The sequence below is a fragment of the Cydia amplana genome, chromosome 21, assembly GCF_948474715.1.
Source record: "Cydia amplana chromosome 21, ilCydAmpl1.1, whole genome shotgun sequence".
NCBI classification, from domain to species: Eukaryota; Metazoa; Arthropoda; class Insecta; order Lepidoptera; family Tortricidae; genus Cydia; species Cydia amplana.
In genome coordinates this window covers 8,176,138-8,203,059 of record NC_086089.1, presented here as the reverse complement: position 1 = coordinate 8,203,059, position 26,922 = coordinate 8,176,138, and the positions used below count along the sequence as shown (strand labels likewise).

Here is a 26,922-nt window from a genome sequence, read left to right as displayed (position 1 = left end):
AAATTCCTACAAAAATATGACATTAATAGCGGCATTTCCACACTTTGAACGGTCAAAGTCGTTGCACAGACTTTCGTTTTAGAAGGACTACCTAGTGTAGGTATTTTTGCCCATTACGGGATGGGTTATGAATTTTTTCTACTCTCGTACTTTTATTTGTCATTTAAAGGGTCGTGCACACACCTTTAAAACCCCACCTTATAGTTGTCAAGACAATCTTTAGTCTATTCCCCAAAAAAGAATTTGTGCTTACACGAAGTATCTTTTTGGCGATTTTACGATACTTCGTGTAATGACCACTTAAAAAATATTGAATGAAATACAGTGTTGCCAACCTTATTTTTAATGTCATGTCTGACAAATAAGTGAACCATAAACATTTTTTTTTTAATTTCATTCATTCTTTTCCCGCCCGTACCCTCCATTTTCGATATTTTTTGAATTAAAAATATTTGTTACATTTACAATTTTATTTCAAAGTAAGTGCTTGGTCGTAGAAAAAGTATTGTATGCAACGTTGTTTAACTGAGTCAAAAAGTACTCGTGGCGTCTTTATTAATCGATTATACATATAGGTAGGTATGTAACAGAAGACACGTCATACATGGACAGACCAGAACTAACTTACCTTTCAACATTCATCATCATAGATCATTTATATATACCCATTTCTTTACAAATAAATATTTTATTTCATTTCTTTTTTTAAAACCTTGTAAAAAAGGTACCTTTGTATTTATCTTGAATCAAGTATCAATCAGGTATTAAGAATCGAGTTGTATGGACACACTGCTACTCGTATGTGTGTATCGTGTTTTGATTTTGGTGAAAAGGGCTCATTTAGACGGTGCGAGAACTCGCATGCGAGTTTCACTACATTGCGTCATTTGATCGGTCGGCTGAATTGATCTAACCTCAATGGTCCGCAATGTAACTAAAATCGTATACGCGCGCCGTGTATATGAGCCCTAAGGGTCTCAACCTCGGTCTCAACCGATTCGGCTTTTATAGCGCGAGTGACATTAACTACTACAGTTACCCCGTGTACTGTCAGGTTATTAAGTATTTGTATCTGTGGTTGTTTTATTTGAGGTCACTACTTAAAAAAAATTTTTTTAGTTTTTTTGCATTTTAATAATATATCTAAACAAAATATATACCTACAGTGGTATTACTAAAATAAATTAAAAACTATCTTAAATCTAAAATAGGCCCTTGAGGCATTGTATTACCAAGGATGCTGACGACATTTCCTCGCTGTATCGCAATGCTGATATACGTTGTGCGAGGTAGCCGCCAGCTCTTCGGTCACCAGTGACGTCAACCAGACGCTTCGCGATTTCTGCGAACAAATTAAAAATACTAATAAATATAAACAAATCATACTTAAAATAAAAATGTCGACATTTTAACGTAACTGTTATTTTTATCAGCGATGACAATGACATGTCTGTGGTTATTTTATTAAAACATTATAGTACGATTATATGACGCAGCCGGTAGGATAGGTGTACGCAATCTTAATAAAACTATTATCTTGTTTCAGGTTCCAGACAACAACACTATAGAATTAGCGAAAATGTCAAAGTTCCATAGACTAATACATAGACAATAAACCGGAAAGATATGCCCTTTGCCTAGTTAAGTGGATAAAAAATCCACTCATATGCACAGGGAGGCCTCCCACGTCTTCAGGGATTCTCTAAAACTAAGCCAAAAACTACTACAACGGACGACCACGTACTTTGAAGTGGTAGAATTCGTCAAAAAAGACGCCATCCGATTCTTCACTTACGACTACGAGATTCACCAATTGATATGAATATATTTATAGTCAACGGCTATCATTCCAAGAATCTCGTTAAGCTGAAACTCATTTGATTCCCTGACAATAATATTGACTTAATTTTAAGCGACTATAAAATAAAGTTTAGAAATACAAGATGGCGGTGAAAGCAGAGCCGATAGGTCCGAGAAACGGGCATGAGTTGGCCCCTTTGAATACGAGGGCGGATGGAAGCGAGCGGCCTCATGGGGTAACCATTGTCCTGCAGGGGTCCAGGGGGTCGCTGCAGAGGGCCCCGGAAGGGCCAGGGGAGGATAGGGCTGCCTGGTCTGGGAAGTTGCAGTTCTTCCTCTCCATCATTGGGTATTCGGTGGGGTTGGGGAATATATGGAGGTTCCCGTATCTGTGTCAGCAGAATGGAGGAGGTGAGTTTTTTCTTTCTTACATATTAAGTTTGTAGCATTTTGGTCCTGCGTATTTGAGTTTCCAATAGGTACAGTCAGCAAAACTATTCGTTTTCTTCCTATATCATAAAAAAATCTATAACAAATCCAACATTTAATTACAATCAGAATACGCTGCAGAGATAACTGACCCCCCACAGCAAACAAGTTTCAATGCAGGGTCAGTTATCTCTGCAGCTTACTGTACCTAAAGCAGGCGTGGCTCACTCCGCGATTTCGTCGCTTTGCTACAGGTAGCTAAAAGTACATCCGTTCCACACCAATTTTGGTGGCTAGCCATAAGCCACGCGTGGCGCTGTCGCCACCTAGCGGCCATATCTGTCCTGATCGTAACAGACGCGTTTTGTTAGAGAGTGAGTCTTCTGTACCTAGTACTATTATTTATTATGTGCCTAAAGGCGGCGGGAGTCCACCAGTGTGCGGCACTTAATAGAAAACCAGAACCATGGACTAACCTACTGTTAGTAGGTTAGTCCATGCCAGAACAATGATAGCATTGAAACAGTATCTGTAGCACGTAGACATGCTACGCCGTAGCATGGACTAATGGCCGTAGTATAGACTCGTAGCGGATCGATAGCGCAGCGCCCAAACGGGCTAAAAATAGATATGTCCTATCCTACGCCTTTGTTGACTTTAAAATAACTTCTACGCAAAACGGTCATATACGTCAAAACAAGCTTAGTACAGTCGTTCATCAAATATTGACGGTGCTAGTGTGGGGGCAATGCATACGACCAATTGGTCCGGACGGTTAATCAACTTTTTCTTGTCACACGTTGCTATGGTTACGGTCTCCTGAGTCACTCTTAAAATTCTAGGTTTTTCGTATTTAAAAAACGAAACAAACTTGCATTTTATGGTAATTATAAGACCTTTCCATAATGGGATATCTACTGAGCATGTTAGGTAGAACATGGTACAGCAGTTCTTCTAACAATCTATGTTACTATTGTCTCCTCGCTGATGGGACAGATTATCAACAAGAAATAGTTGATTGACCCGAGTATACTATTTAAAGTTGTCTCCTACACTTTTTTTTATCAAATTTGGGATTTTTTATGTTATTTCTACTCAGAATCACGAGCTCTTTCGATCCTAATAGGAGAAAAAAAGTGTCCCAGAATTTCCATACATTTTTCGATCTTTCTATTCCGTGACCGCCATACAAAGTCTATGAAAAATGGTAGCGGAATGTAAATAAAAACACTGGGACACTTGTTTTCTCCTATTAGGATTGAAAGAGCTTGTGATTCTGAGCAGAAATAACATGGAATTTCACAAATTAAACAAAAAAGTGTAGGGAACAACTTTAAATGAAATGGCCCAATTAAAAGTAAAACATGACCCGTATATCTAAGGCCATAAAGCCTACCATTAAGATCGAAACGATAACATTTAGGTAATATGCTTTAGATTGTATTGCCATCCCTAAAAGCCTGATACGACAGGGCCAGAAATAGCCTCTTTTATAGTCCGTAATGTAATGATGTAACACAATTTTGTGTAACATTGTTGTTATTAGTTAAATTAACCCTTTAACCGCCAGAGTCTGATATATAAGACATTAGATATCCAACTCATTTCGCCACAGTCTGATAAATAAGACAATGATCTGATTTGGTTTTTACAGCACATTTATAACTCCCGTAACTATGCCAAACTTACTCTGCGTGGTACAATTACTGTCGGTGGCGACACGAGCACGCTCGATCAAAAATTGCTGGCGGTTAAAAGGTTAAGGCGGTTATGTTTAACCCTGAGAACGCCAAAAACTCATAAAGGCATCGTGACAAGTTGTGCCCGGCGCCAAGAACGTACTATTGTAGTGAGGCGTACGTTGTCAATGTAACCTTCAGCGTTCTCGGGATTCTATTATAGAATCCTTCGCTTCGTTTAGAATTCAAAGTACTTTTTCATTAGTAATATTACGCCTGGGCTACTATTGGGCGTTCTATAAGATAGCCTAAATGCACAAGTTAAAAAATAAGCTGGCAAATTATGGCCAAATCACTACATAGTATAAAACAAAGTCGCTTCCCACTGTCTGTCTGTCTGTATGTATGTATGTCTGTCTGTATCTTTAAAACTACGCAACGGATTGTGATGCGGTTTTTTTTTAATAGATACTTAGAGTGATTCAAGAGGAAGGTTTATGTATAATTTGTTAACCCGTGCGAAGCCGGGGCGGGTCGCTAGTAAAACATAATTTAGTCAGCGCGAGATGACGTCAGCTCAATTAAAAGTGAGTCATCATTTATACTACGGAATGGATTTATGATTTTGGCAGTCCACGTCTGTATAGTCGGGAAAACGAATGTGTCAATATTTTTCTACCCATACATCTACAACTAACTTCTCACTTCCAGGTGCCTTCCTCATTCCGTTTCTCATCATGCTGGTGCTGGAAGGCATCCCCCTGTTCCTAATCGAGATGGCCATCGGGCAGAAGATGCGTCTCGGCTCCCTGGGGGTGTGGAACACCATCCACCCCTGGCTGGGGGGGATCGGGATCTCGTCCTGTGTAGTCACGCTGTTCGTTGCGTTGTACTACAACGTCATCATCACCTGGGTGTTCTTCTACCTGTTCAACAGTGTTAGGGTGAGTTTTTTTAATCTGTCTTAATTACCTAATTAATTATCCGTTGCAAACTCTCGGGTTTTTAAGCCCGGTCATTTATAAGGCGTGCGTGGGGATATAGATCCAACATCCAACACGTAGAGTTTGGAGAGGTTTGATGTCATGTAGAACGCCTGCTGGAACCTATTCATGGGTACATAAATAGATACCCATAAACCGGTTTCAGCAGGCATTATTATTAATAAGAAAGAAAATTGGGCGCATTGATAAATCTAATGCCCCGGTTGTGGCCTTTGGCCTAATTCGGTTCGAAGATTTTCTCAAAAGAATTTTAACAATTCAAGTATACGAGAAACTTGTATGTACCTATAATTTAAAAACTAGATACCTATTTACAATATTTAAAAAGTGAGCGCTAAAACAAAACATTACGAGTACACGTATATTTTTAAACTTGATGATGATGATGACAATAATTTTCTATCTACATATTTATTAAAATTTCAACTGGCCAAAAAGGGTGCTAAGGCTGGACATCCGCCCTAATCCAATTCATCATTAGTAATCGTCATATTGTTGTACATAAATTAATTTCGCCGGTCCTTTTATAGTAGCCTGCTGAGCAATATTAAATAACTCAGTAGCAGCAAGTAGCGTAGCCATATTGCCCATATTAGCTAGGATAGGTACTCGTATTGATATACTCAGCAAGTATGTTCAGGAATTATATAAAACACAGTCATCAGTTACATAAGATTAACCTTAATAACAAGACTATTATGTATAAAGATATCTATAGTCAGATATTGAGTCAAAAAGAAGCCAGACAGATGCGTAAAAGGCGCGTCGTCATGTTTTATTTAGTAGGTACTTATATATTACCTACTTAATCGGTCATCCGTTATGATAGCCCAGATACATTTTGATTATTGAGATGACGATTAACTTTTCATATTACGTGAGTGGTGGTCAAAAATCGCTGAATCAAAATCGTTCTCGAACCAAATTACCCACTAAAAATTCGGTCCGACTCCTTTATTATACACAGACTATGGGTTATGATAGGCTTATGTTTTCTACATGTCAGAAAATAATGATGGCAGTGAATATTATTATTAGGGAAAATTTAAGTTGTTGCAAATGAATTGGAATAATCACTGCAGTGATTTAATCGAAAAATATATTGATATTCAGGTATTTTTGTTGGGTATTATGTCTCACCCTGTAATAGCTATAGCTATATCGTCATATTAGCTCAATAGATATATTTTAGGAGATGTGAATAATGTTAGAGGTTGTGCTTACGCTAAAATACCTAAATTCCTTATAGAACTAAAATCCTTGAACACGACATAACTTGTATCGGAGTTCGGAGTATGGAAAAGTTGGCAATCCCCAATGACGTCAAATACAGAAACCATTAAATGAGACTGTGCCTAATGAATATATACTATTAGCTTATTGTTGAGTTCTAAATCAGACCTAATGTCCTCGGAAATAAGGTACCTAATGGAACAACGCTTTGTAACAAAACTTTGTTGTTACCGTCAAAAGTTGGAGGCCGTATTCCCATCGCATACTGTAATCCCATATTACAACCTAACTACAACTATGATTCACCAGTTCAATACGTAATTACCCAAGTAGGTATCAATACCAACTTTTTACTGTAATCAGGCATTGGAATCTGAAGTTTAAATTACTACTATTTACCAAGGTAACTTTGCCTGTTTGACGTTGAAACTAATATTGTCGGACTAGTTTAGATTAGTTCAAGGACTGGCTTCAGTTAACTATGTCTGTCAGACTCTCGAGGATACGTAACAGTGAGAGGAAATAAAATTGTGATGGAAGTTTATCTAATTTACTATCAGTATATGTATATACATAGATGAAAGGGCCAATTAGTATTTGAAGAGCGCAAATATCAACTAGATGACACATTTTAAGATCGGACTCGGACCAAGAAAAAGGTCCGACCACATCGCTGCAAGATGCGTCCTTGGGATTCCGTACCGTCTCGTCCGTTTTTTGAGCAGCGGTGTGGCATTTGCAATGACAAAGTGGGACAATGTAAAATTTTAATGAAAATATGACGTTATGACATTTCTACGACGTGACGTCACCAACACCTGTAATACCATGGATTGCGATTAAATAAAAAATAAAAAAAACGTTTTCAAAGACATATCAAGAAATGAGGCAAATATTGGTGAAAAGTTACTTATTAGTCCTAAGATCAACCATATTGTTTCAGATCAACCTCCCCTGGGCCACCTGTCCTACCGACAACAGCAGCAACCAGGTCGAGTGCAACAAGGCCTCAGCCACCGCCTACTTCTGGTACCGCTCGGCCCTGGACGCGTCTCCGAGCATCGAGGAGCCGGGCGCGCCGAGGTGGTGGATCGTGCTGTGTCTGCTGCTCGCCTGGATAGTGGTGTTCTTTATTGTGATGAAGGGGATACAGAGCAGCGGGAAGGTGAGGAACTGTCCCGTTGCCCGTTGCCCTATACAAACGATTGTCCCAATCCCAACTCATATAAAGAATAAGAATAAAATCGTTTATTCATGGCAAACTAAAACTACATTTCATACAAACGTATTACAAAAAGTATATTTAAAACAAAAAGTATATTAAAGTTTACCAAGTAATGGTCCCGCCTCAGCATAATGCTGAGTAAGGCAGCGCTGGTCTTCTGGCGAGACCATTTGTGGGCCACGAACGCAACGGCCTTATCAGTAATCGCTGCCGTTCTCAACTTATGATTGGTCTAGAACAGGGATGTTGCGGATGCGGATTTTTCGAGGCTCACATCCGCGGATGCGGATGCGGATGTCAAGATAGGTACATAAAAAACGTCAAATATTACATTTTAGTAATTTTTATTTCAAAAAACCGGCCAAGTGCGAGTCGGACTCGCGTTCCAAGGGTTCCGTACAATAAGTCCCACTCACGCTTGACTGCTAATTTCTAATAGGTTTTTTTGGCTAATTACTAAATTACCTAGCAGATGCTAAGACGTTCCTGTACCGAACTAAATCATTAAATCCGCATCGATTTTATGCGGATGCGGATGCGGATGTTGAAAATAATGCGGAAGTTCCGCGGTTGCGGATGCGGATGCGGATGTTCGCAACATCCCCGGTCTAGAATCGGACCAATCATGAGTTAAGAAGTGTGGCAATGCCATCATTAATGTCAAATTTATAGAAATTCTCATAGATGAACGTCACGTTTTTAATGACACTCCCTTGCTTTGTTGTGTTCAAGTTGGTGTAAAGTAAGCTATGAACTCTACTCAACCAAAGAGAATTAGACTCAACTCACGATTCTCGAAACTCACTGACACTTTCTTTTTGTCCTACTTTATTAACTAGTCTCTTTTCATTCTAGCGTCAAAATATCTCGGGTCAAAATATATTTTAGCGCTGGAATAAGCAGAGTCAGCGTGACTGAGTTATGAGAATCATTCACGTGTTATTTTTGTTTTTTCATTCTACTATAAATCCTATCTAATATTTTTCATTGTACCCAGGTGGTGTACTTCACGTCGCTGTTCCCGTACGTGGTGCTGACCATATTCTTCATCAGAGGGATCACGCTGCCCGGCTCTGCAGACGGCATCGTGCACATGTATAGCCCGAAGGTACCGTCAGACGTAAAAGTGCATGGCGGATTTATGAATGAATTCATTCATAATTTCTACATCCAATTTCGTAGCTTACTGTACAACTTTTCATTTTTCTTTAGATCGATGTCATAGCCACCCCTTATTAAGACGTAATTAGAGTGACAGAGAAAAATGCCCTCAATTGACGAATTTCGATTTTTGCGGTTATACGTAGCCCAGAGCGTAGAACTAAAAGTGGGTTCAAGATGCGAAAAATGCGAATCGTTTACGCTCCGTAGCGAACGAAACTTTGCGCCAAAACAGTTTGATGTATTAAAAATACCCAATCTTTGCTTCTTTGTTCTTCTTATTCGTCTTTATCAATTTTTCTTGGTGATAAGATTAAAATAAATAATAGTTATTTGTACAACAAGTGATCAAAGTTTGATATTTCTTCGAGTGCTTATTTTGAGTCCCGTGCAAGCGAAAGATTCTATAATAGATTCACGAGCGTAGCGAGTGAATCTAATTTAGAATCTTGAGCGTAGTAAGGGACTTAAAAGCGCACGAGATGTAAATAACTTTGATCTCGTGTAGTACACAACATTTTTCACCTCAGCACAGTGAGAACATACCTATTAGACAACTTGAAAAATGTAATCCTTGTTCATCACTTAATACCTGCACTCATGTTTTCTTAAGATATACAAACAATTAAGTTTAATTACCGCAATGGAACACAAAAACAAAACGTAATAATAAATTCCATTAAAATAATATAGAAATAACAAACATTAACTGACACTTCAAACTTTTTTTTGTAAAAAAAATCTTTGTAAGATACGGTCCGAATTGCGGATACGTACTATTTGTCAACTATGGTAGAAATTCTTAAAAGTAAAATAATTAATTTTGCGTGATGATCTGTGTATTTTTTGAGTTCGTTATTTTAATTGTACAATAAAATACCTAAAATATAGTATTTTATCAGTTTTTATCAAATCTTAAACTTTATTTTTATTTATTAATTATTAAGAATTCATACTCGTACGTGGTTTGGAACGATGCGGTCTGAAGTTTTTCGGGGGTCTATTATAAACCGTGAATATACTGTTGAATGTCGTTTTAACTTTTTTTGTCTGTTTCTTTTTGCTAACAGTGTGAAAGGGACAGAGATAATAGAACCCATGTATTTCGAAGTTTTATTAGACCCCGCATGTTGAAATGACATTTGACTATAAAGGTCACTTGAATGTCATTTTGTCTCACTCAGTGAGCAAAATCGCATTTTGCTCACTGTTTTTAAGAATCAAAGTACCCTTGTTCGAGCTGCTGAGGTGAAAATATTATAGGACATTCTTACACTGCTTGACTAAGTCCCACAGTAAGCTCAAGAAGGCTTGTGTTGTGGGGAGGTACTCAGACAACAATATATATAATATACAAATACATAATATATAGAAAACACCCAAGACTCAGGAACAAATATCTTTGCTCATCACACAAATAAATGCCCTTACCGGGATTCGAACCCAGGACCGCGGCTTCACAGTCAGGGTCACTACCTACTAGGCCAGACCAGTCATCAAATTATCACCAAATATTTATATTTACAACAGCATTTATCATTTCTCTTCTCAGCTGGAGATGCTCCTGCAGCCCACCGTGTGGCTGGACGCGGCCACCCAAGTGTTCTACTCCTTCGGCCTCGCTTTCGGGTCGCTCATCGCCTTTGGCTCCTACAATCCGCCCGACAACAACTGCGTGCGCGACGTGCTGCTCGTGTCTGTCTGCAACGCCCTTACAGCTATATACGCGTCCGTCGTCATATTTAGCATACTTGGGTTCAAAGCGTATACTATGGCGGAGAGGTGCATTGCTAGGTGAGATTATTTTGTTAGGTAGGTACTTATAGTAGCTCGAGGTATGAAGCGCGCTGCGCACGCTCCTAAGCCGGGCGCCTTCATACTAGAAGAGTCAAGCTTTGGAGCGCGCTGCTCATGCTCCAAAACCAGTCGACTTTGCACCCTCAAAGGAGTTACAGAGTTGGTGATTTGGCAAGTGTCCCTCGGCCTTTTATCGCTGATCGCCTGCGGCTCCTACAACACGCCCGGCAACAACTGCCAGGTGAGACTAGAATAGTTTTGCTTTTAGGAATGACAGAAATAGCACTAATAGTGCATCTCGGTCTAATCTCTGTAGGCTCCTACAACCCGCCCGACAACAACTGCGTGCGCGACGTGCTGCTCGTGTCCGTGTGCAACGCGCTCACGGCCATATACGCGTCCGTCGTCATATTTAGTATACTTGGGTTCAAGGCGTATACTATGGCGGAGAGGTGCATTGCTAGGTGAGATTATTTTGTTAATTAGCGTAAAGCGACGTATGAAGCGCGCTACGCACGCTTTTAAGCCAGCCGCCTTCATACTAGCAAAGTCGGGCTTTGGAGCGCGCTGTGCACGCTCCAAAGCCGGCCAACTTCAGCACCCTCAGAGTTGGGTTGTAATCATTGGTAGTAATAATTGCCCACGCAAGTGTACTTCGGTCTTTTTCGTCCGACAACACTTGTGTGTGCAACGGGCTCACGGCCATACGCGTCCATGGTCATATTTAGTATGCTTGGGTTCAAGGCGTATAAGTACTATAGCGGAGAGGTGCATTGCTAGGTATGATAATAGGTTTATCTTCTTGATTCAATTGTGTTTTTTTATCGTTTACGTTTTTCAGCGCAGCGAATCGAGGTTGCAATTTATTTCAAAATTACAGATTTTATATTGAACAATAACTTGATATTAAATCACTACATGCGTAATTCTAACATTTTGCTTTTCTTTCAGCTCCATCGAGATCTTGGCCCACAACAACGTCCCCGGGTTCTACCCTAACACCACCTTCGACTACTACAGAGAGCATTACCCCGATCTCGTCAAGGAGAACATCACTAGCCGACTCAATCTGTCGGATTGCAGCATGAGCAAGCAGCTTAATGAGGTATGTGTATTTATGTAACAATTAAATTGCCAATCAGATCGGTCAATTGAAATTCAATTGCTCTAAACCGTCTGTCTCCGTTAAAACGTTCTTTGTTTTATTGTATGGGAAACTTCATAGTTCTCTGCTGAGTGGCTTGGATCAGTCCGACGATTGCGTTTGATGTAACTGGCCCAAATTAAACTATTATCCGATTGGTCGTTTGATAATAAACGTTTAAACTAATTGTCATTTAGATCAATAGATATATTAGCCAATTATCCGCTTCTACAGCACCCAATTAGATTGGCACAAACGGATCAAGCGGTGTCAACTAAACAACCTTGAATTTTAAATATATCCACCTACACTATTCGATTAGGTACCAACCAATCGAATCAAATTGTATATATATAATTGTTTCGTGCGGAAGAGATTTGTTTCTAGTATTTCTACGACCGACTTCACTATTTTTTTTTATTAACTAAAAGTTTTTAGTCGGGCTAACTACAGGGGGTCATTTTACGGCCATTTTTTGCCATCTTTTTTTTAATTTTTATTACGCAAGTTGGTGTTGGTTTTTGTAAATATAACATTTGGCTGGTCACTAAACCACCCGAATTTCTTAAGTTCCCTCTGCTTATAGTACCTATCTTATAACGAAATTGTATTTTTTCTGAAGTAGACTCCTTTCTCTATTCCTGCAGGCGGCCGAAGGCACAGGCCTAGCCTTCATCGTGTTCACCCAGGCCATCGTGGAACTGCCCTTCGCTCCGTTCTGGTCCATCATCTTCTTCCTGATGCTGCTGTCCCTGGGCCTGGGCAGCCAGATCGGCATCATGGAGGGCATGCTCTGCACCATCTTTGATATTGAGTTCTTTAAGAGGATCAGCAAGCCGATTATCACTGGTAAGCCCCTATTAAAATATAGTAAGGCAACATCAGCAGGCGTATTATGGATCGCTTTATCGACGTGATAAAATAACTGTCACTTTTTAACTCCACGGGATAGAAAGTGACGGACAACGTTTTATCACGCTGTCACGTACCCAGACAAAAACGGCCATCATATCCGTACAGCCCTAGTAGCACGGTCGCATTTTTATCATTTATCACCATGCCTGTCACGTTCTAACAAGTATGTAAGTGCGAAAGTGACGGGCTTAGTGATAGTGGATAAAAAATGGAACCGTGCTGAGCCCGCAGAGCAGTTTACGGTTTAAAAAGTCTGTGATGATACCAATCATAAGAATGTGTTCAAAATTAAGATTAATCTTCGTTAGTATAATGTCTAAAAGGGAGGCGATTGAAACGTTGTGAGTGCTAGAAAAACCGGATTATGTTCTTTAATTTAATTAAGTAAAGTAAAGTAATTTTTGTTTGACTTCAGGTACATTACCTATGTAAAAATTATGTTATTGTGGGGTTGGTTCGTTTTCTCATGCATGGTTACAAGTGTAATTCATTTATTTTTTCACCCTACTTCTTAACCTTTAGGGAATAACTAGGTAGTCCTTTATCACGCTCATATTCGCACAAAAACCTCTCATTTTCTCAGGTATCGTATGCATTTTCTGCTTCGTAACTGGCTTGATCTTCACGACGGGCGCGGGCGAGTACTGGCTCAAGATGTTCGACTCGTTCGCCGGCACCATCGGCCTGGTGGTGGTCGCGCTTTTGGAGATGGTCTCGGTCGTTTACATCTATGGCCATGAGAAGTAAGTCCACACTTTGCTGATAGTTGATTCTCTATCTTTTTCTTTCCATCCATTCCGCCGTCTGTTTTCTGATATTAAAACTTTTTTCGTAAGTAAAATATATTGTGTCATATATTTTATTTATGTCCCTCATGGTAATGCCTATTTGTCAAGCAACATATTGCCTATTTTACTTTTACTTAGGGCTAATTTAGACGGCGCACGAACTCGCATGCGATTTTAGTTAAGTACCTACATTGTGGACTGTTGGTTACGTCCAATTCAATCGACCGATCAAAACTCACAATATACCTACATGGAATGAAACTCGCATGCGAGTTCTCGCATCGTCTAAATGAGCCCTTAGTTTGCTTGAATCAACAGTAATGCAAAAGTTGCAAGGTTCTATTCCAACCTTGTCTAAACCATAAATGTCTGACCACCATCATACTTCTCACTGCTGAGCATAGGCATCTTCTTACTGTACATGAGAGTTTCAATTTTGTCCTTTTTGTCCTTACGTACAATAGAATTACAGGATCATTAGATGGCTTGTTTACTGAGCTATGTGTAGGTAATTAAGGGTCAATATAATATTGTCTACTTTAGATAGGATGAGGATATTAAATTGTGGTATATATAGTTGCTAATGACTTTATTATCTTACACACGTTATTTGGCTTCACTTCGTATGTTTGTTGTTTCCCGATGTCTGGTTGAGATGATATCTAGTACCTACCTACTTTTTCACATGACAATAGAATAGAATAGAATAGAATAGAATATATTAATAATTACTAATAGAACTAAGGTATGTCTGTTACGTATAACCGTTTGTAAGAAATCGCACACGAACAACTATAATTTAAGTAAGAAATAACTTACTTTACGATGGTGGAGGGTAGAATAAGTTTTCTACCAACAAACTGCTATGCAGTTTGGCAGATAAGTAACGATTATTATGTAACTTCTCCTTTTAATAATAAATAAATAAATAAAAAAAAAAACAAAAATGTCCGTCCGGCGATCTAAGTGACTCTGACCTCCGGGGCGCAATACAATTTGGTTGCCAACTACATTGCCGACCGATAAGTATATTTAATTTGGAATAATCTCCAGGTTCTCAAACGACATCTACGAGATGACGGGCTACCGGCCCGGGCTCTACTGGCAGCTGACGTGGCGCTACATCGGGCCCTGCGTCGTCTCCTGCATCCTGCTGTCGTCGATCATCTCCATGATCTACTCGCCACCCACTTACGGGGCTTGGAATGCTGACGAGGTATCTGATTTACAATGTAAAAAGTACCTATTCATATTTTTATTTTTACAAGCTTTTATTTAACTTGCCCTGTTGTGTTAAGTTTGTTAGCGCCACTTGCACAATCCCACTAACCCGGGGTTAACCGGTTAAACCGGAAACCCAGTGTCAAATTGGTAATGGTAATTGGTAACTCTAGGTTTAACCTTTTATTGTACCCTGAGGAACTCCAGACTTTACATTGTATTGTTTCCAATTAAGTAATTCTCCTTCCTTGTTTCCTTAAATGTATAATGTTTGGATTCGTTACATTTAGACAAGGTTTAGTCAGTGCTACAATTATCAGTCGGCAGTCCGTTGTGCTTCAGTTTGTATATATATTATGCTCCACGCTATCAAATGCCTTTATAAGATCGCAGTAAAATAAGTATTCTTGATAACACCTTTAACACCAATGGTGTTTCTAAATATCATCCAGTAAAAAGTGAATTTAATAATCATTAAAGATGTGTCCAGACGAGCTGTGGAAATCGACCGATTTGATCAGGAAAATAATTGGCGCCAATTTCATCTAGCGTCCACACGTACACAATTTAATCACCAATTTTAAAACCCCGGCTTCTAACTACGAAAATTGGCATTTTTGTGTCCGCACCTGCTGATTTGATCGGGGAATCGAATTGGCTTTTGCGTCCGCACGGACTGATTCAATCGGACAATTTCATCAGATTGGCGAAAAATTGTCTCGTCTGGACTCCACTAAGCTGCACATTAACTTAACGAACAAGCTGATAACCAAAATACACTAGACTGCTAAAGGTAAATACTGAACTGATACGTGGGTTACACTGAAAGTTTCTGGATTCTGATATATGAGAAAACTTATTTTTTCTAAGTGGCCAGTCCAGGAATTTTCATTATGACCTAAGTAATAAGACATACCTGTGATGGCGACCCAGGGCCGCGTGGTGAAGACGCCCTACCCCGACTGGGTGCTACTGATCGCCCTCTGCATGATCCTGGCGGGGATCCTGCCCATCCCCGTGGTGCTGCTGCTGCGCCGCTTCCAGTGCCTCGCCTTCGACATGGACATCCACCAGGGCAGCATCAGGAGGATCGAGACCACCGTCTCGACTAAGGAGATGATGAGTGATCAGGATGTGAGTATTTGGAGCTGAGCTGATTATTTAAACTTTTTAACTCTGTGACAAAAATTTTACGACTGCTAGCCGCGACATAAAAAAAAATTTGGTTATCTGAATAACTTGCATATTTAAATGATAGAGAGACCTATAGACGAACGAACCGACGAAGTGGCCGCGTAGCCAACGTGTCAATCGCTTACGCTCCGTAGCGATTGAAACGACTGTCACTGTACTAATATGGAAGAGTGATAGAGATACACAAAGCGATTCGATGCCGAAGCGATAGCGATTGTCACCTTGGCTAGGCCGTCTGGTTATGTTAAGCCGTAAATCTCAAAAATCTAAATTTCGTTATGTGGCTCTCTATCGCTCTTGCATATTTGAGGGATAGAGAGCCAGCACATAATTATATGGGGCATTATCTATGAAAAGGGGCCTTATTGTCGATGGCGCTTACGCCGCACAGCGTCGCGCGGCATTGTATTTATATCGGAGCATCGTTAATAATGGCGTAACCGCCATCGACAATAAGGTCCCTTTTTATAGATAACGTCACATATTTTTAATAAGTATCTTTGTAAATAAATATTAACGTCGCTAGTTACTATAACAAAATTGTGTTGTTTCGTTGTTGCTACTGTAAATATCATAATTATGTTACGAAATCGAAGTTTCTAAACTGTTTCGATGTAAAACAGTTGGGAAGCTTCTCTTGCCAGCAATTCACTTAGTGGTTAGATATTGTGTTGTATTGAATATGTCACCTTCCTTCGCCAAAAATTATGTCTCAGATTTTTGGCGATTTTTAATCAACAAGAGAGGTTGGTGAGATTTGGCTCGGCCCCCTCCGCGTACCTCCCCCTTACCCCCAAAATAAAACACCTAGACACCTCAACAAAGTAAACTAAATAGACTAGCGCCGTTCTCGAGAATGTTCCGCCGTTTCTTGCGGGAAATACCTAATTCTCGAGCGAGAACGTTTCCCCTACAAAAGGAAGAACGTTCTCGAGAAAGGCACAACTGTAAAATAAACATACGAATGTTTCATATATTTCATTTGTCCCTATTTGTAAAGCAACATTGTCTATTTTACTTTTACTTTGTTTGATTGTATGAACAGTAATGCAAAAGTTGCGAGGATACTATTCCAACCATGAACCTAATATTTTAACTGGACCAGGCATGAGGGGTGGGGGGAAATGACCGAACGGGATAGTCTTATGTATCTTTCAGTAGGAGTAGCAACGAAAGCGCTATTATTGTTTGTCCTTGTCACAGTATTTTTTTTATCCCCCACCATAAATTAGTATGGATTATGGTGGGCAACAAATAAATTCGACCAATCGTAGTGTCGCATTGCGTATGTTTTGTCTCTCACGGAGGCACGCGAATACCACTTCTATAGGATCCTATTACGATTCCAACTTGTCATCAGCGTTAACTTGTCTAAACCACAAAGTGTCACCGAGTAAAACATACAACACGAATGTTTAGGTAAAAGAGTGTTGCTGGCGTATGTGTGCTAGTCTGCTAGTGTGTGTGTGTGCTAGGTGTTGTCTCCGGAGTCCGCGCCGCCGGCGCCCGCGCAGCTTGCTGCTGAGGCCGCTACAAGATTCACCATCGGGGACTTTGATGTGAGTACCATGACTATGTGGCCATATAGGTATAACGTTTTAAATACATAATCATTTTTAATATGGGGCATTATCTATGAAAAGGGACCTTATTGTCGATGGCGCTTACGCCGCACAGCATCGCGCGGCATTCTATTTATAGCTGGTCAAGCAGATCTTGTCAGTAGAAAAAAGGCGGCAAAAAATGTAGGCACGAAGGGATATCGTCCCATAGAAAATTTGAATTTCGCATCTTTTTTACTGACAAGATCTGCTTGACCAGCTATATATCGGAGCCACGGATTTAGAGTTAATAAACTGGATCGAGTACATTGACCAAAAAGTGTGTCCACATGAGAAGTCAAACTAGAGCCCTGCATCTCGTTCTAATTAGGGTGACCATAAGACATCTGTATGTGGGATATTAGGATAACATGGAATATATCAGTAGGGTGTGTCATTTTCTAAATAAAGTGAAATTTTAAGTGGTCAGGTTTTTTTTTCATTTGTAGTCGGCCTCTTTCGCACTCACTCATGTTATGTTCATAAAGGTAGGCTTCCCTTTTGTCCACTTCAGTTTTTTTTAAGTGTAAGCGTCATTGAAGATCTGTTTAGCAAATATGACGTTTTTTTTAAAAGTTGGTGCCTTTTTTCTATTGACGGAAATGTGTCCTACCTGTAAAGAATCGATGTCATATATAAACAGTTTGACACACCTAACAAAATATTATGTATAAATGAGAGTCTGTAATGTTTAAGGAGTTAAGCACTTTGGTTTTAAATTTTGGCAATTGAAGGGATGTTTACAAAAAGTACAAAAACAACATACCTGACTACCAGTGGGTTGACACCTGAAACGATTAACAATGTTCTTAAAAAAGTGTCAACCGGTCTAAGCAGTTATGTTGTTTTTGTAAACATCCCTTCAATTATTCTACAACAAATCTTAAATTAAACATGCCAAAATAAAGACATAAGGTACCTATTATGTTAAACTTACTTTTATATTACCTACGTTAATAATAAGAATTCTGTGAGACCGATTCAAAACGTGCCGACATCATAGTCACCCTAATGAGTTTGACAATGTTGTCTTGTATTTTTATAGTAAAATGTAATAATTGTGGTTTTCTTGTGAAACAATATTCCACAATTAGCAATTATTTCACTCCAACAACCTTTAACACAACATTTCTTCACAATTTTGAAGAAATTTCGCATTCACGTGTTTTGAAGAAATGTCATCAAGTTGGGGATACCAATTAATATTTAAAGTTAGTACAACTTCTACCATACTAAAATTTAGTTTTTTTTTGCGGTGTATGCGCTTGGTTTAATCAGTTAATAATATTGGCATCATAATTATTTACAAATTACTTAAAAGATATCAGAACTGTAGTCTGAATATAGCACTAAAATTGTATAAGAAGGTAATTAAATTCAGTAGTTTATTGATATAATTTCTACCACAATGGTATCTTTTTAACATTGGCAACATGTGCGAGTGAGACACAGGGCTCGGGTTTTTCTATCTCAAGTGGCCCGTTTTCTCTAGTCTGGTACGAACAACTTTCTGTCTCGGTGATAAGGTTCAAATTAGTATGGCAAAAAAAATGACAACTCGCTCCAGTTTAAAAAATATAACTTCATGATCGGAGCATCGTTAATAATGGCGTAAGCGCCATCGACAATAAGGTCCCTTTTCTTAGATAACGTCACATATTTTGGAAGAAGCAAGTAAAAATTAATGTTTCATGAAAATAATTAGAACCAATTATTTGAAGGGAATTTCAATTGGGGTTGAAGCTACCTTAACCTTTTGAACTCTTTACGTCATAAACAAAAACGTCACTCACACGCCAAGGTCCCGGGCGCAAGCGAGCTAATGTAAACCTTAATTGAAAGTGCGAAGGTTACTTTGACAGCGAACGCCATAACACCTATAGTTGTCCATGGCGTGGGCACGACTAGTTACGACGCCTTAAGGTGTTCTTGGCGTTCAAAAGGTTAAGTGCGATGTATTACTCAGAATATATATACCTTAGATATTTCAAATCTGTAATTACAGATGTAGTGCATAATTGGGTAATTTCCTCTACTTAAAATAAATCACCAGATAATTATTAGAAAAATATAGATAGCAGTTATTTTTAAATACTATTTCTATATAAATTGGATTGAAACATAAAAAGTAGGTGAGTTGACCGTGACGTCACTACACACGTTTTCATATAAATTCCATATTAAGTATAAAATCGTTTTGACAGTTCTAAAAAAGAAGCTGATTTGACTAGTATAGGTAGGAAAGTAGCCAATTATTTTCCATCGTATTTTCACGGACACGTACTAACGTGTCTTGCCGTTTCAGTCACTCTCGGTACAAAAAGTACTGAGGTTGACTGAAGTAGCAAAACAAATACGAAAGTCTACGAGAAAATACGATGGAAAACAATTGCGCACTACATTTTTACAGTCGCCATCGGATATATCGGAGCGGCCAAGGCGCTCACAAATATCTGAACACGCCCCTATTATCAGGGCGTTAGAGTGCGTGTTCAGATATTGTGAACACCTTGGCCGCTCCGATATATCTGATGGCGACTGTACCTGTAGCTTGTGTGCAGAATATAGTAGTTTGTGTTACAAGGGATCAAAATGATATATTTCCGTCAAGGGCGTACCTACATTGAATCCTGAATGAAGCGATGGATTCTAATGTAGAATCCTGAGCGTAATGAGGGATTCAAGTGTTAACGCCCAAGACGAAATAATTTTGATACCGTGTGACACATACTGCTTTTCACATCAACTATGAGGAAAATAAAAAAATCTTAGTGTTGACACAATCTGATGCTTAAACAGATTATTTAAGCTAAAAAAATAATGTGCAAATAAATGTAAAAATAGTGTGCTTGAACAGAAAAGTGTTTGATCATCAGAAAAGTGAAAGTTTGATCCCTCCTAGCAGGGAGGAAAAGTGCCACTTTGATCCCTCCTAGCAGGGAAGAAGCTCTTTTCTGAATAGGAGGTGTGAAAAATAATTTGTATATGCTAGTGTGTATTGATTAATCCAACAACACAGGGGGTGGATAGCGACGACCAGCGACCCAGCAAGCGGGTGCCCGCCAGCATCGCTCGCGCTAGGCCGAAAAAATAAATGTGTGTTTGTATGCTAGCGTAAGGTTTGTGAGCTTGCTTTCATTTTTATTATATCGTCAAGTCTTCAATGTGGCTTTTACCCATTAACCTTTTCCACGCCGTGTCAAACACAAAAGTCACTCAGACGCCACATCATTGAAGTGTCAAAACTGAAGTTGAACTTTATGTACCTATATGCACGTAGGTCGATGTTGCTCTGTGGTCTGTGCCCGATTAATCGGTCTTTGGCGTTGAACCTACGGTGCGGATATATCGGTCATTGGCGTCCAAAAGGTTAACAAAAGCATGTTCTCATTGCGATATTTATTTGACATTAGTCCCAGTATATATTATCTCACCATTAACATTATTTAATAGGAGTCAGATGCACTGTAGGTAAGTCATATCATATCAAATCACTCAAATCAGAAGGGCTAATATGATGGCCGTCTCTTTATCATTTGTCACCATGCCTGTCACGTTCTAACAAGTATGTAAGTGCGAAAGTGACGCATGACATGACAGGTTGACAGGTGATAAAACCACGACCATGATATCGCTGCAGTGGGCTTAGCAGTTAGCAGTTAGCACAGAAACGCAGCGACAGTATCTCGCCCGCGTGTCTACCCGTCCCTCTGTAGTCTATCTCACGCGCGAGATACCTTGTCATGGCGCTTTTAACCCATTCAGCGCTAATCACGACCGTTGTCGTTTTGCTTCTACGCAATTCCGCTACATACCGGGAAATCCATGTTATCGGCTACGGCGTAGGGCTACGACCGTAGCTCAGCGGTGAATGCGTTAAATAAAACAAAATGCCGCGCATGTCAAACACGTTACTAAATCCTACATCTACGAATAGCTACACTACGTAGCGAGGCTACGGCCTACGGCGTAGCACAGGTAGCAATGACAGTATCTATTATCTATATCAGGGATGTTGCGGATGCCGATTTTTTGACATCCGCGGATGCGGATGCGGATGTCAAGATAGGTTCATAAAAAACATCAAATATAACATTTTAGTAATTTTTATTTCAAAAAACCGGCCAAGTGCGAGTCGGACTCGCGTTCCAAGGGTTCCGTACATTAAGTCCCACTCACGCTTGACTGCTCATTTCTAATAGGTTTTTTGGTTAATGACTAAATTACCTAGCACTCTAGCACTTACGCTGATGCTGAGACGTTCCTGTACCGACCTGTTCCATATCCGCATCCGCATTAAACTCCGCATCGATTTTATGCGGATGCGGATGTTAAAAATAATGCGGAAGATCCGCGGTTGCGGATGCAGATATTCGCAACATCCCTGATCTATATGCATACTTGAGGCCGATTCATACTTAATAATTTTGTTCTAGCTTTGAAGTGAACAGTTCGAAACCATAACAAGTTGTCAAATCTGAGTCACGCTCGTTGTTGCGTAACTGGAGGCCGATTTTGTTAACCCTACTGCCAGGTTTTCGTAGTGCTACGCTCGTAGCCTATCCCAGCGGTTTCCCGCTTTGTAGAGGAAAGCGACAACGAACAGAGTCATGCGGGTTCCCGGCGCTTTAACGATTTAATATGGTTTTCATCTCCTTTTTATTATTGTCCTGATTTTTAACAGATTATATACACATTATTAGTACATGAGTTTTTGATTTTACACGTTATTATTATTACATAGGTTTATATATATTACATAGATTATTACGTAGATTCAAGTCTCTTTAGATCTTAAAAGCCTGCCAACAAGACACTACCTAAAAACATTACAATATCCACCTTACGGCTTCAACAATAAAGTCCATTTTCAGTCATCTTAAAAGCATTGCAACAAAGACACTACCTAAAACATTACAATATCCACCTTACGGCTTAAACAATAAAGTCCATTTTCAGTCATCTTAAAAGCATGGCAACAAGACACTACCTAAAAACATTACAATATCCACCTTACGGCTTAAACAATAAAGTCCATTTTCAGTCCTCAGACGAAGCCATCGACGACCACTACTCGTCCAGCAGCGACGAAGAAGTGCTCAACGCGGGCCGACTCGCCATGCGACCAGTTTTCAAGATGGCCGTCGTTGAGCCGTTGGGAATTTGAAAATCTAATAATTTTCTTCTTATGGGCTCTATAAAAAACCGATATCGCATGCGAATTTTATACAATGCCATAGAGAAAAAAAAACAACGGGTTGCACTCCGGGAGTGCCAGCAGAAGTGAAAACTCAATGACATTGTAACAGTTTTTCGATCAGGTCACGTGTCCGTATTACGAAGCGTCTTACATCTTACGCTCTCGCGAGTTTAACATTTTTTCCCCATCACAAAAAGTGCACAGCGCCGCTAAAGAAGTTTTCACTTCAAATAGGTAATACTTAGATTGCTCACTCCATACATCAGTTTTGGTACCAAAAAGACTATTAATTTCAGTGTCTACATCTAGCATCGAGTAGCGGAACTATCAGTACTGCTACTTGACAATAGATGTACGGTGCTACATCTAAAAACTGATATTAACCCCTCGTATGCTCAGACGCGGATCCGTGCGTGGGAATTTTAATCTATTGTTGTAAATGTCAAGGTCACTTTTTCAATTATCAAATTTGACAGGCAGCATACGAGGGGTTAATAGTCTTTTCACCTCAGCAGCTCGAACAAGGGTACTTTGATTCTTAAAAACAGTGAGCAAAATGCGATTTTGCTCACTGAGTGAGACAAAATGACATTCAAGTGACCTTTATAGTCAAATGTCATTTCAACATGCGGGGTCTAATAAAAGATCGAAATACTTGGGTTCTATTATCTCTGTCCCTTTCACACTGTTAGCAAAAAGAAACAGACAAAAAAAGTTAAAACGACATTCAACAGTATATTCACGGTTTATAATAGACCCCCGAAAAACTTCAGACCGCATCGTTCCAAACCACGTACGAGTATGAATTCTTAATAATTAATAAATAAAAATAAAGTTTAAGATTTGATAAAAACTGATAAAATACGATATTTTAGGTATTTTATTGTACAATTAAAATAACGAACTCAAAAAATACACAGATCATCACGCAAAATTAATTATTTTACTTTTAAGAATTTCTACCATAGTTGACAAATAGTACGTATCCGCAATTCGGACCGTATCTTACAAAGATTTTTTTTACAAAAAAAAAAATGGTCGATTGAAGTGTCAGTTAATGTTTGTTATTTCTATATTATTTTACTGGAATTTATTATTACGTTTTGTTTTTGTGTTCCATTGCGGTAATTAAACTTAATTGTTTGTATATCTTAAGAAAACATGAGTGCAGGTATTAAGTGATGAAGAAGGATTACATTTTTCAAGTTGTATAATAGGTATGTTCTCACTGCGCTGAGGTGAAAAATGTTGTGTACTACACGAGATCAAAGTTATTTACATCTCGTGCGCTTTTGAGTCCCTTACTACGCTCAAGATTCTAAATTAGATTCACTCGCTACGCTCGTGAATCTATTATAGAATCTTTCGCTTGCACGGGACTCAAAATAAGCACTCGAAGAAATATCAAACTTTGATCACTTGTTGTACAAATAACTATTTTGGTACCAAAACTGATGTATGGAGTGAGCGCTCTTGTCTTACTATATTTCTCTATAACAATGCGGAATTTGATTGATTTAATTAGTTGCGTCTCGGCATTCGTCAATAAAATTCGTATGCAATTGTTGGTGATGCCATAGAGTCAATTAAATTGACAGGTTGTTAAAAAAATATTTATTTGGTTACAGAATATCAATATCACAGTTCATGAAGAGACTCAGTACTCAGTGATTATACTCATAACTTTATTTGGTACCGTATCGCAATCGCATGTGCGCGATTACATCTCATTCCGATTAAGTATTTAAGTTGTTTATTTCTGATTTGAATTACATAATTACATCGCAAATTTAATGTACAACATGAACATCATAAAATGGCCGTTATTAATTTTAAATTAAATTAAAAATGATATAACCTATTTTACGTAAGTACTTATATGTATAGTAAGCGATGACCAGGCCTGTCAATTTTAATACTTGAAGTTGCTTTTACATGTTCATAAATCAATTGATATTTCGACGTTATTTTACGATATTTATTTATCCTAGTTGTAAATGTAAGTCAAGCCACAGATGGATCATTAATACTCTCTCAATATCCTACGTGTCTTAAATCTCAAGAAATTAAGAGTGACACAAGTCAAGCCGCCTTCATACAATCGAAGCCATGCTCTCATTTTAAATGACATGCTTATCACATTCACTGCCAACGTTTTCGTAGCGCTACGCTCGTAGCCGATCCCAGCGTTTTCCCGCTTTGTAGAGGAAAGCGATTACAAACAGAGAACCCGCCGAGCAGGTTCTCGGCACTCAATGTGTTAAATTACAGTTATTCATAATAGTTATATACACCGTGTTTTTTTTTATTTCCGTTAATTTCAAGGGTGCATTCCTGAGCTAAAATCAAGTAACTTTCTCAAAGACACCGATATTCTAATTAACTCCATTTCGGAGATAATCAATAATTTATTTTTTTCCTATAAGGCCTCTACAAGCGTGTACACTTGCCTTAGGGCCGGTTTACATATTGATTAGTGTTTAGAATGAGTTCATACATTTGCTACTAAACTTAAGTACAATCTCGGTCAATCGATGTTCGAAATGACATTGATATGTCACAGATTTCAATTGTTTGGTTGAGTTAAATGTAATGCCCGTGTTACAACAACGCTATATGCTACATTTAATTACTTTTTAAACTTTTTTTTTTGTAAAAAACCAAAAACAATTTTTTTTTATTGAAAATTAACTATGCCATTTAGTTATCTTAAACGTACTTAACCATACCTCGAAGTTAACAGAATTCAATAAAAACACGGTGTATACGAAGAAAGTTTGAAGTTTTATTTATGTAGGTACTTACTTAAAACTTCTACACGCACTAATTTCTTTGTTTTACAATTTCATATTTTTCATTTCACGAGACGAGATATATCTAGAATATATGTTACTTGAATGTTCATGTCAAAGTTCATGTTATTTCAGAATGTCGTATTAAAATGAGAGCGTAACTTATATTGTACTAGCGACCCGCCCCGGCTTCGCACGGGTTACTCAGAACCTTAACAAATTATACACCTAAACCTTCCTCAAGACTCACTCTATCTATGGGTGAAGACCGCATAAAAATCCGTTCAGAAGTTTTTGAGTTTATCGCGAACATACAAACACACAGACGCGGTGGGGGACATTGTTTTAAGGTGTAGTGAGTGATGGCGACAGCTAGGTTCAAGTGTCTATTAACCTCAAGAAATAATGGTAAATTGATTAGATATTGAGTGCGTATTAAATTGATCATCTGTTAAGCCCCCTCCAGACTATTTAAGTGAATCGCGGCGCGGAGCCGTCGAATGGAGTCGATTTCGCTGTCTGTGAAAATCGACTCGCGCACGATTCGCGCACGAGTGTGGAGGGCCCTTTAGGCTGTAAGAGTGTTCGCAGCGCGAAGAATCTCAGTGAAATATGCCAATGGTTCTAAACTAAGTCGTTGATAATTAGAGAATTGTTAAATTGATGTGCACACAGGGTAGGCACAGGATTTTGAAAATGGCGCCGGTTTAATACTAAGGTATATATTCGAATTTTAAAATGCACCAGTAAACTTAAATGATTTGATATGCGAGTAATATCATATCAAGTTGACATTTTTAAAACCGAACAGGCCTCCAATAACACTGCAATAAAAATCACAGATGCATTAGGGAGTAAATATACTTTGGCACCTGTACTTTATGCGTCTAAATTAAGGATAAAAATACCCGTATAATAGTTACACAAGATGTCGGAAACGAGAATAAAGGCCTCGAAGTTAGTATTAAGAGTCAGAGCATCGGAGTCGGAAGAAATCGATTCGCGACCGATAAATTGACCCTTATGCCTATGAAGCTAAGACCTACCGTATTTAATGTCCTTATCTTTAAGGGATCAAGGGTCAGTTCATTACTGTCAAAAATAAATTCTTACCCTCATTTTGAGACCGGTCTGCATTGACAGCGATAGCGATAAAATCGGTTAACATCATATTATATTACAGGCTGGCCCAAAAATACGTTGACGTTTTTCTAATTATTTTATGAAGTACTTAGGGTAGGGGCGTTAGTTTTCGTCCAGCTCTAGTTTTCCCACTTCAAGACATTTGAATATAAACCTACATCGCTGCACAAATGTACGTATTGCAATCCATAATGTAAAAACAATATATCTATCTACATAAAAATGATATTTCGCAAGTAGATACTCGTAATTAAAAATCTAATATATTATTTGCTAATCTGTCAAGTGGACGAAAACTAGAGCATGCACGGAAACTAGCGCAATGACGCTACGTAACTAATACAAAACAAAACAAAATACTCAATAAATAGCAAGGATATCAACCTCTGTGTGCACCTAGCCTTGTTAGGTCTATTAGGCTCTAAACTTAATACCTAGCGTTGACTTAGCGGCATACCGCACTGACTTAGGTCAGTTAATTCAAAAACGATATAGGTACAACATCACTTTTGGACAAAAGTCGCTGACAAGATAGTGGTTTTTTATTTATTTGCAAAATATACATGGTTAATATAAAACATTTTTTTTTCTGAAGT

The 26,922-nt window shown here is 38.7% G+C and overlaps 1 protein-coding gene across 1 annotated transcript; it reads left to right on the top strand.

Moving 5' to 3' along the window:
• The first annotated feature begins 1,923 nt into the window (after nucleotides 1-1,923).
• Nucleotides 1,924-22,367, top strand: LOC134657861 (sodium-dependent neutral amino acid transporter B(0)AT3). Its single transcript, XM_063513441.1, has 13 exons — nucleotides 1,924-2,211; nucleotides 4,620-4,852; nucleotides 7,089-7,310; nucleotides 8,368-8,478; nucleotides 10,084-10,325; nucleotides 11,280-11,433; nucleotides 12,120-12,321; nucleotides 12,971-13,130; nucleotides 14,229-14,391; nucleotides 15,330-15,530; nucleotides 17,066-17,149; nucleotides 20,211-20,287; nucleotides 22,236-22,367. Exons 1-12 carry the CDS (start codon nucleotides 1,944-1,946, stop codon nucleotides 20,283-20,285), a joined length of 2,115 nt encoding a protein of 704 aa, XP_063369511.1. The 5' UTR covers nucleotides 1,924-1,943; the 3' UTR covers nucleotides 20,286-20,287; nucleotides 22,236-22,367.
• The last annotated feature ends 4,555 nt before the right edge of the window (nucleotides 22,368-26,922 follow it).

Excerpts from the sequence above, each read along its gene's own strand:
- LOC134657861 (XM_063513441.1), top strand. The coding sequence starts at position 1,944 with ATGGCGGTGAAAGCAGAGCCGATAGGTCCGAGAAACGGGCATGAGTTG. Across the intron at positions 2,212-4,619 it reads GTGTCAGCAGAATGGAGGAG|GTGCCTTCCTCATTCCGTTT; the intron begins GTGAGTTTTTTC and ends TCTCACTTCCAG. Across the intron at positions 8,479-10,083 it reads TGCACATGTATAGCCCGAAG|CTGGAGATGCTCCTGCAGCC; the intron begins GTACCGTCAGAC and ends TTCTCTTCTCAG.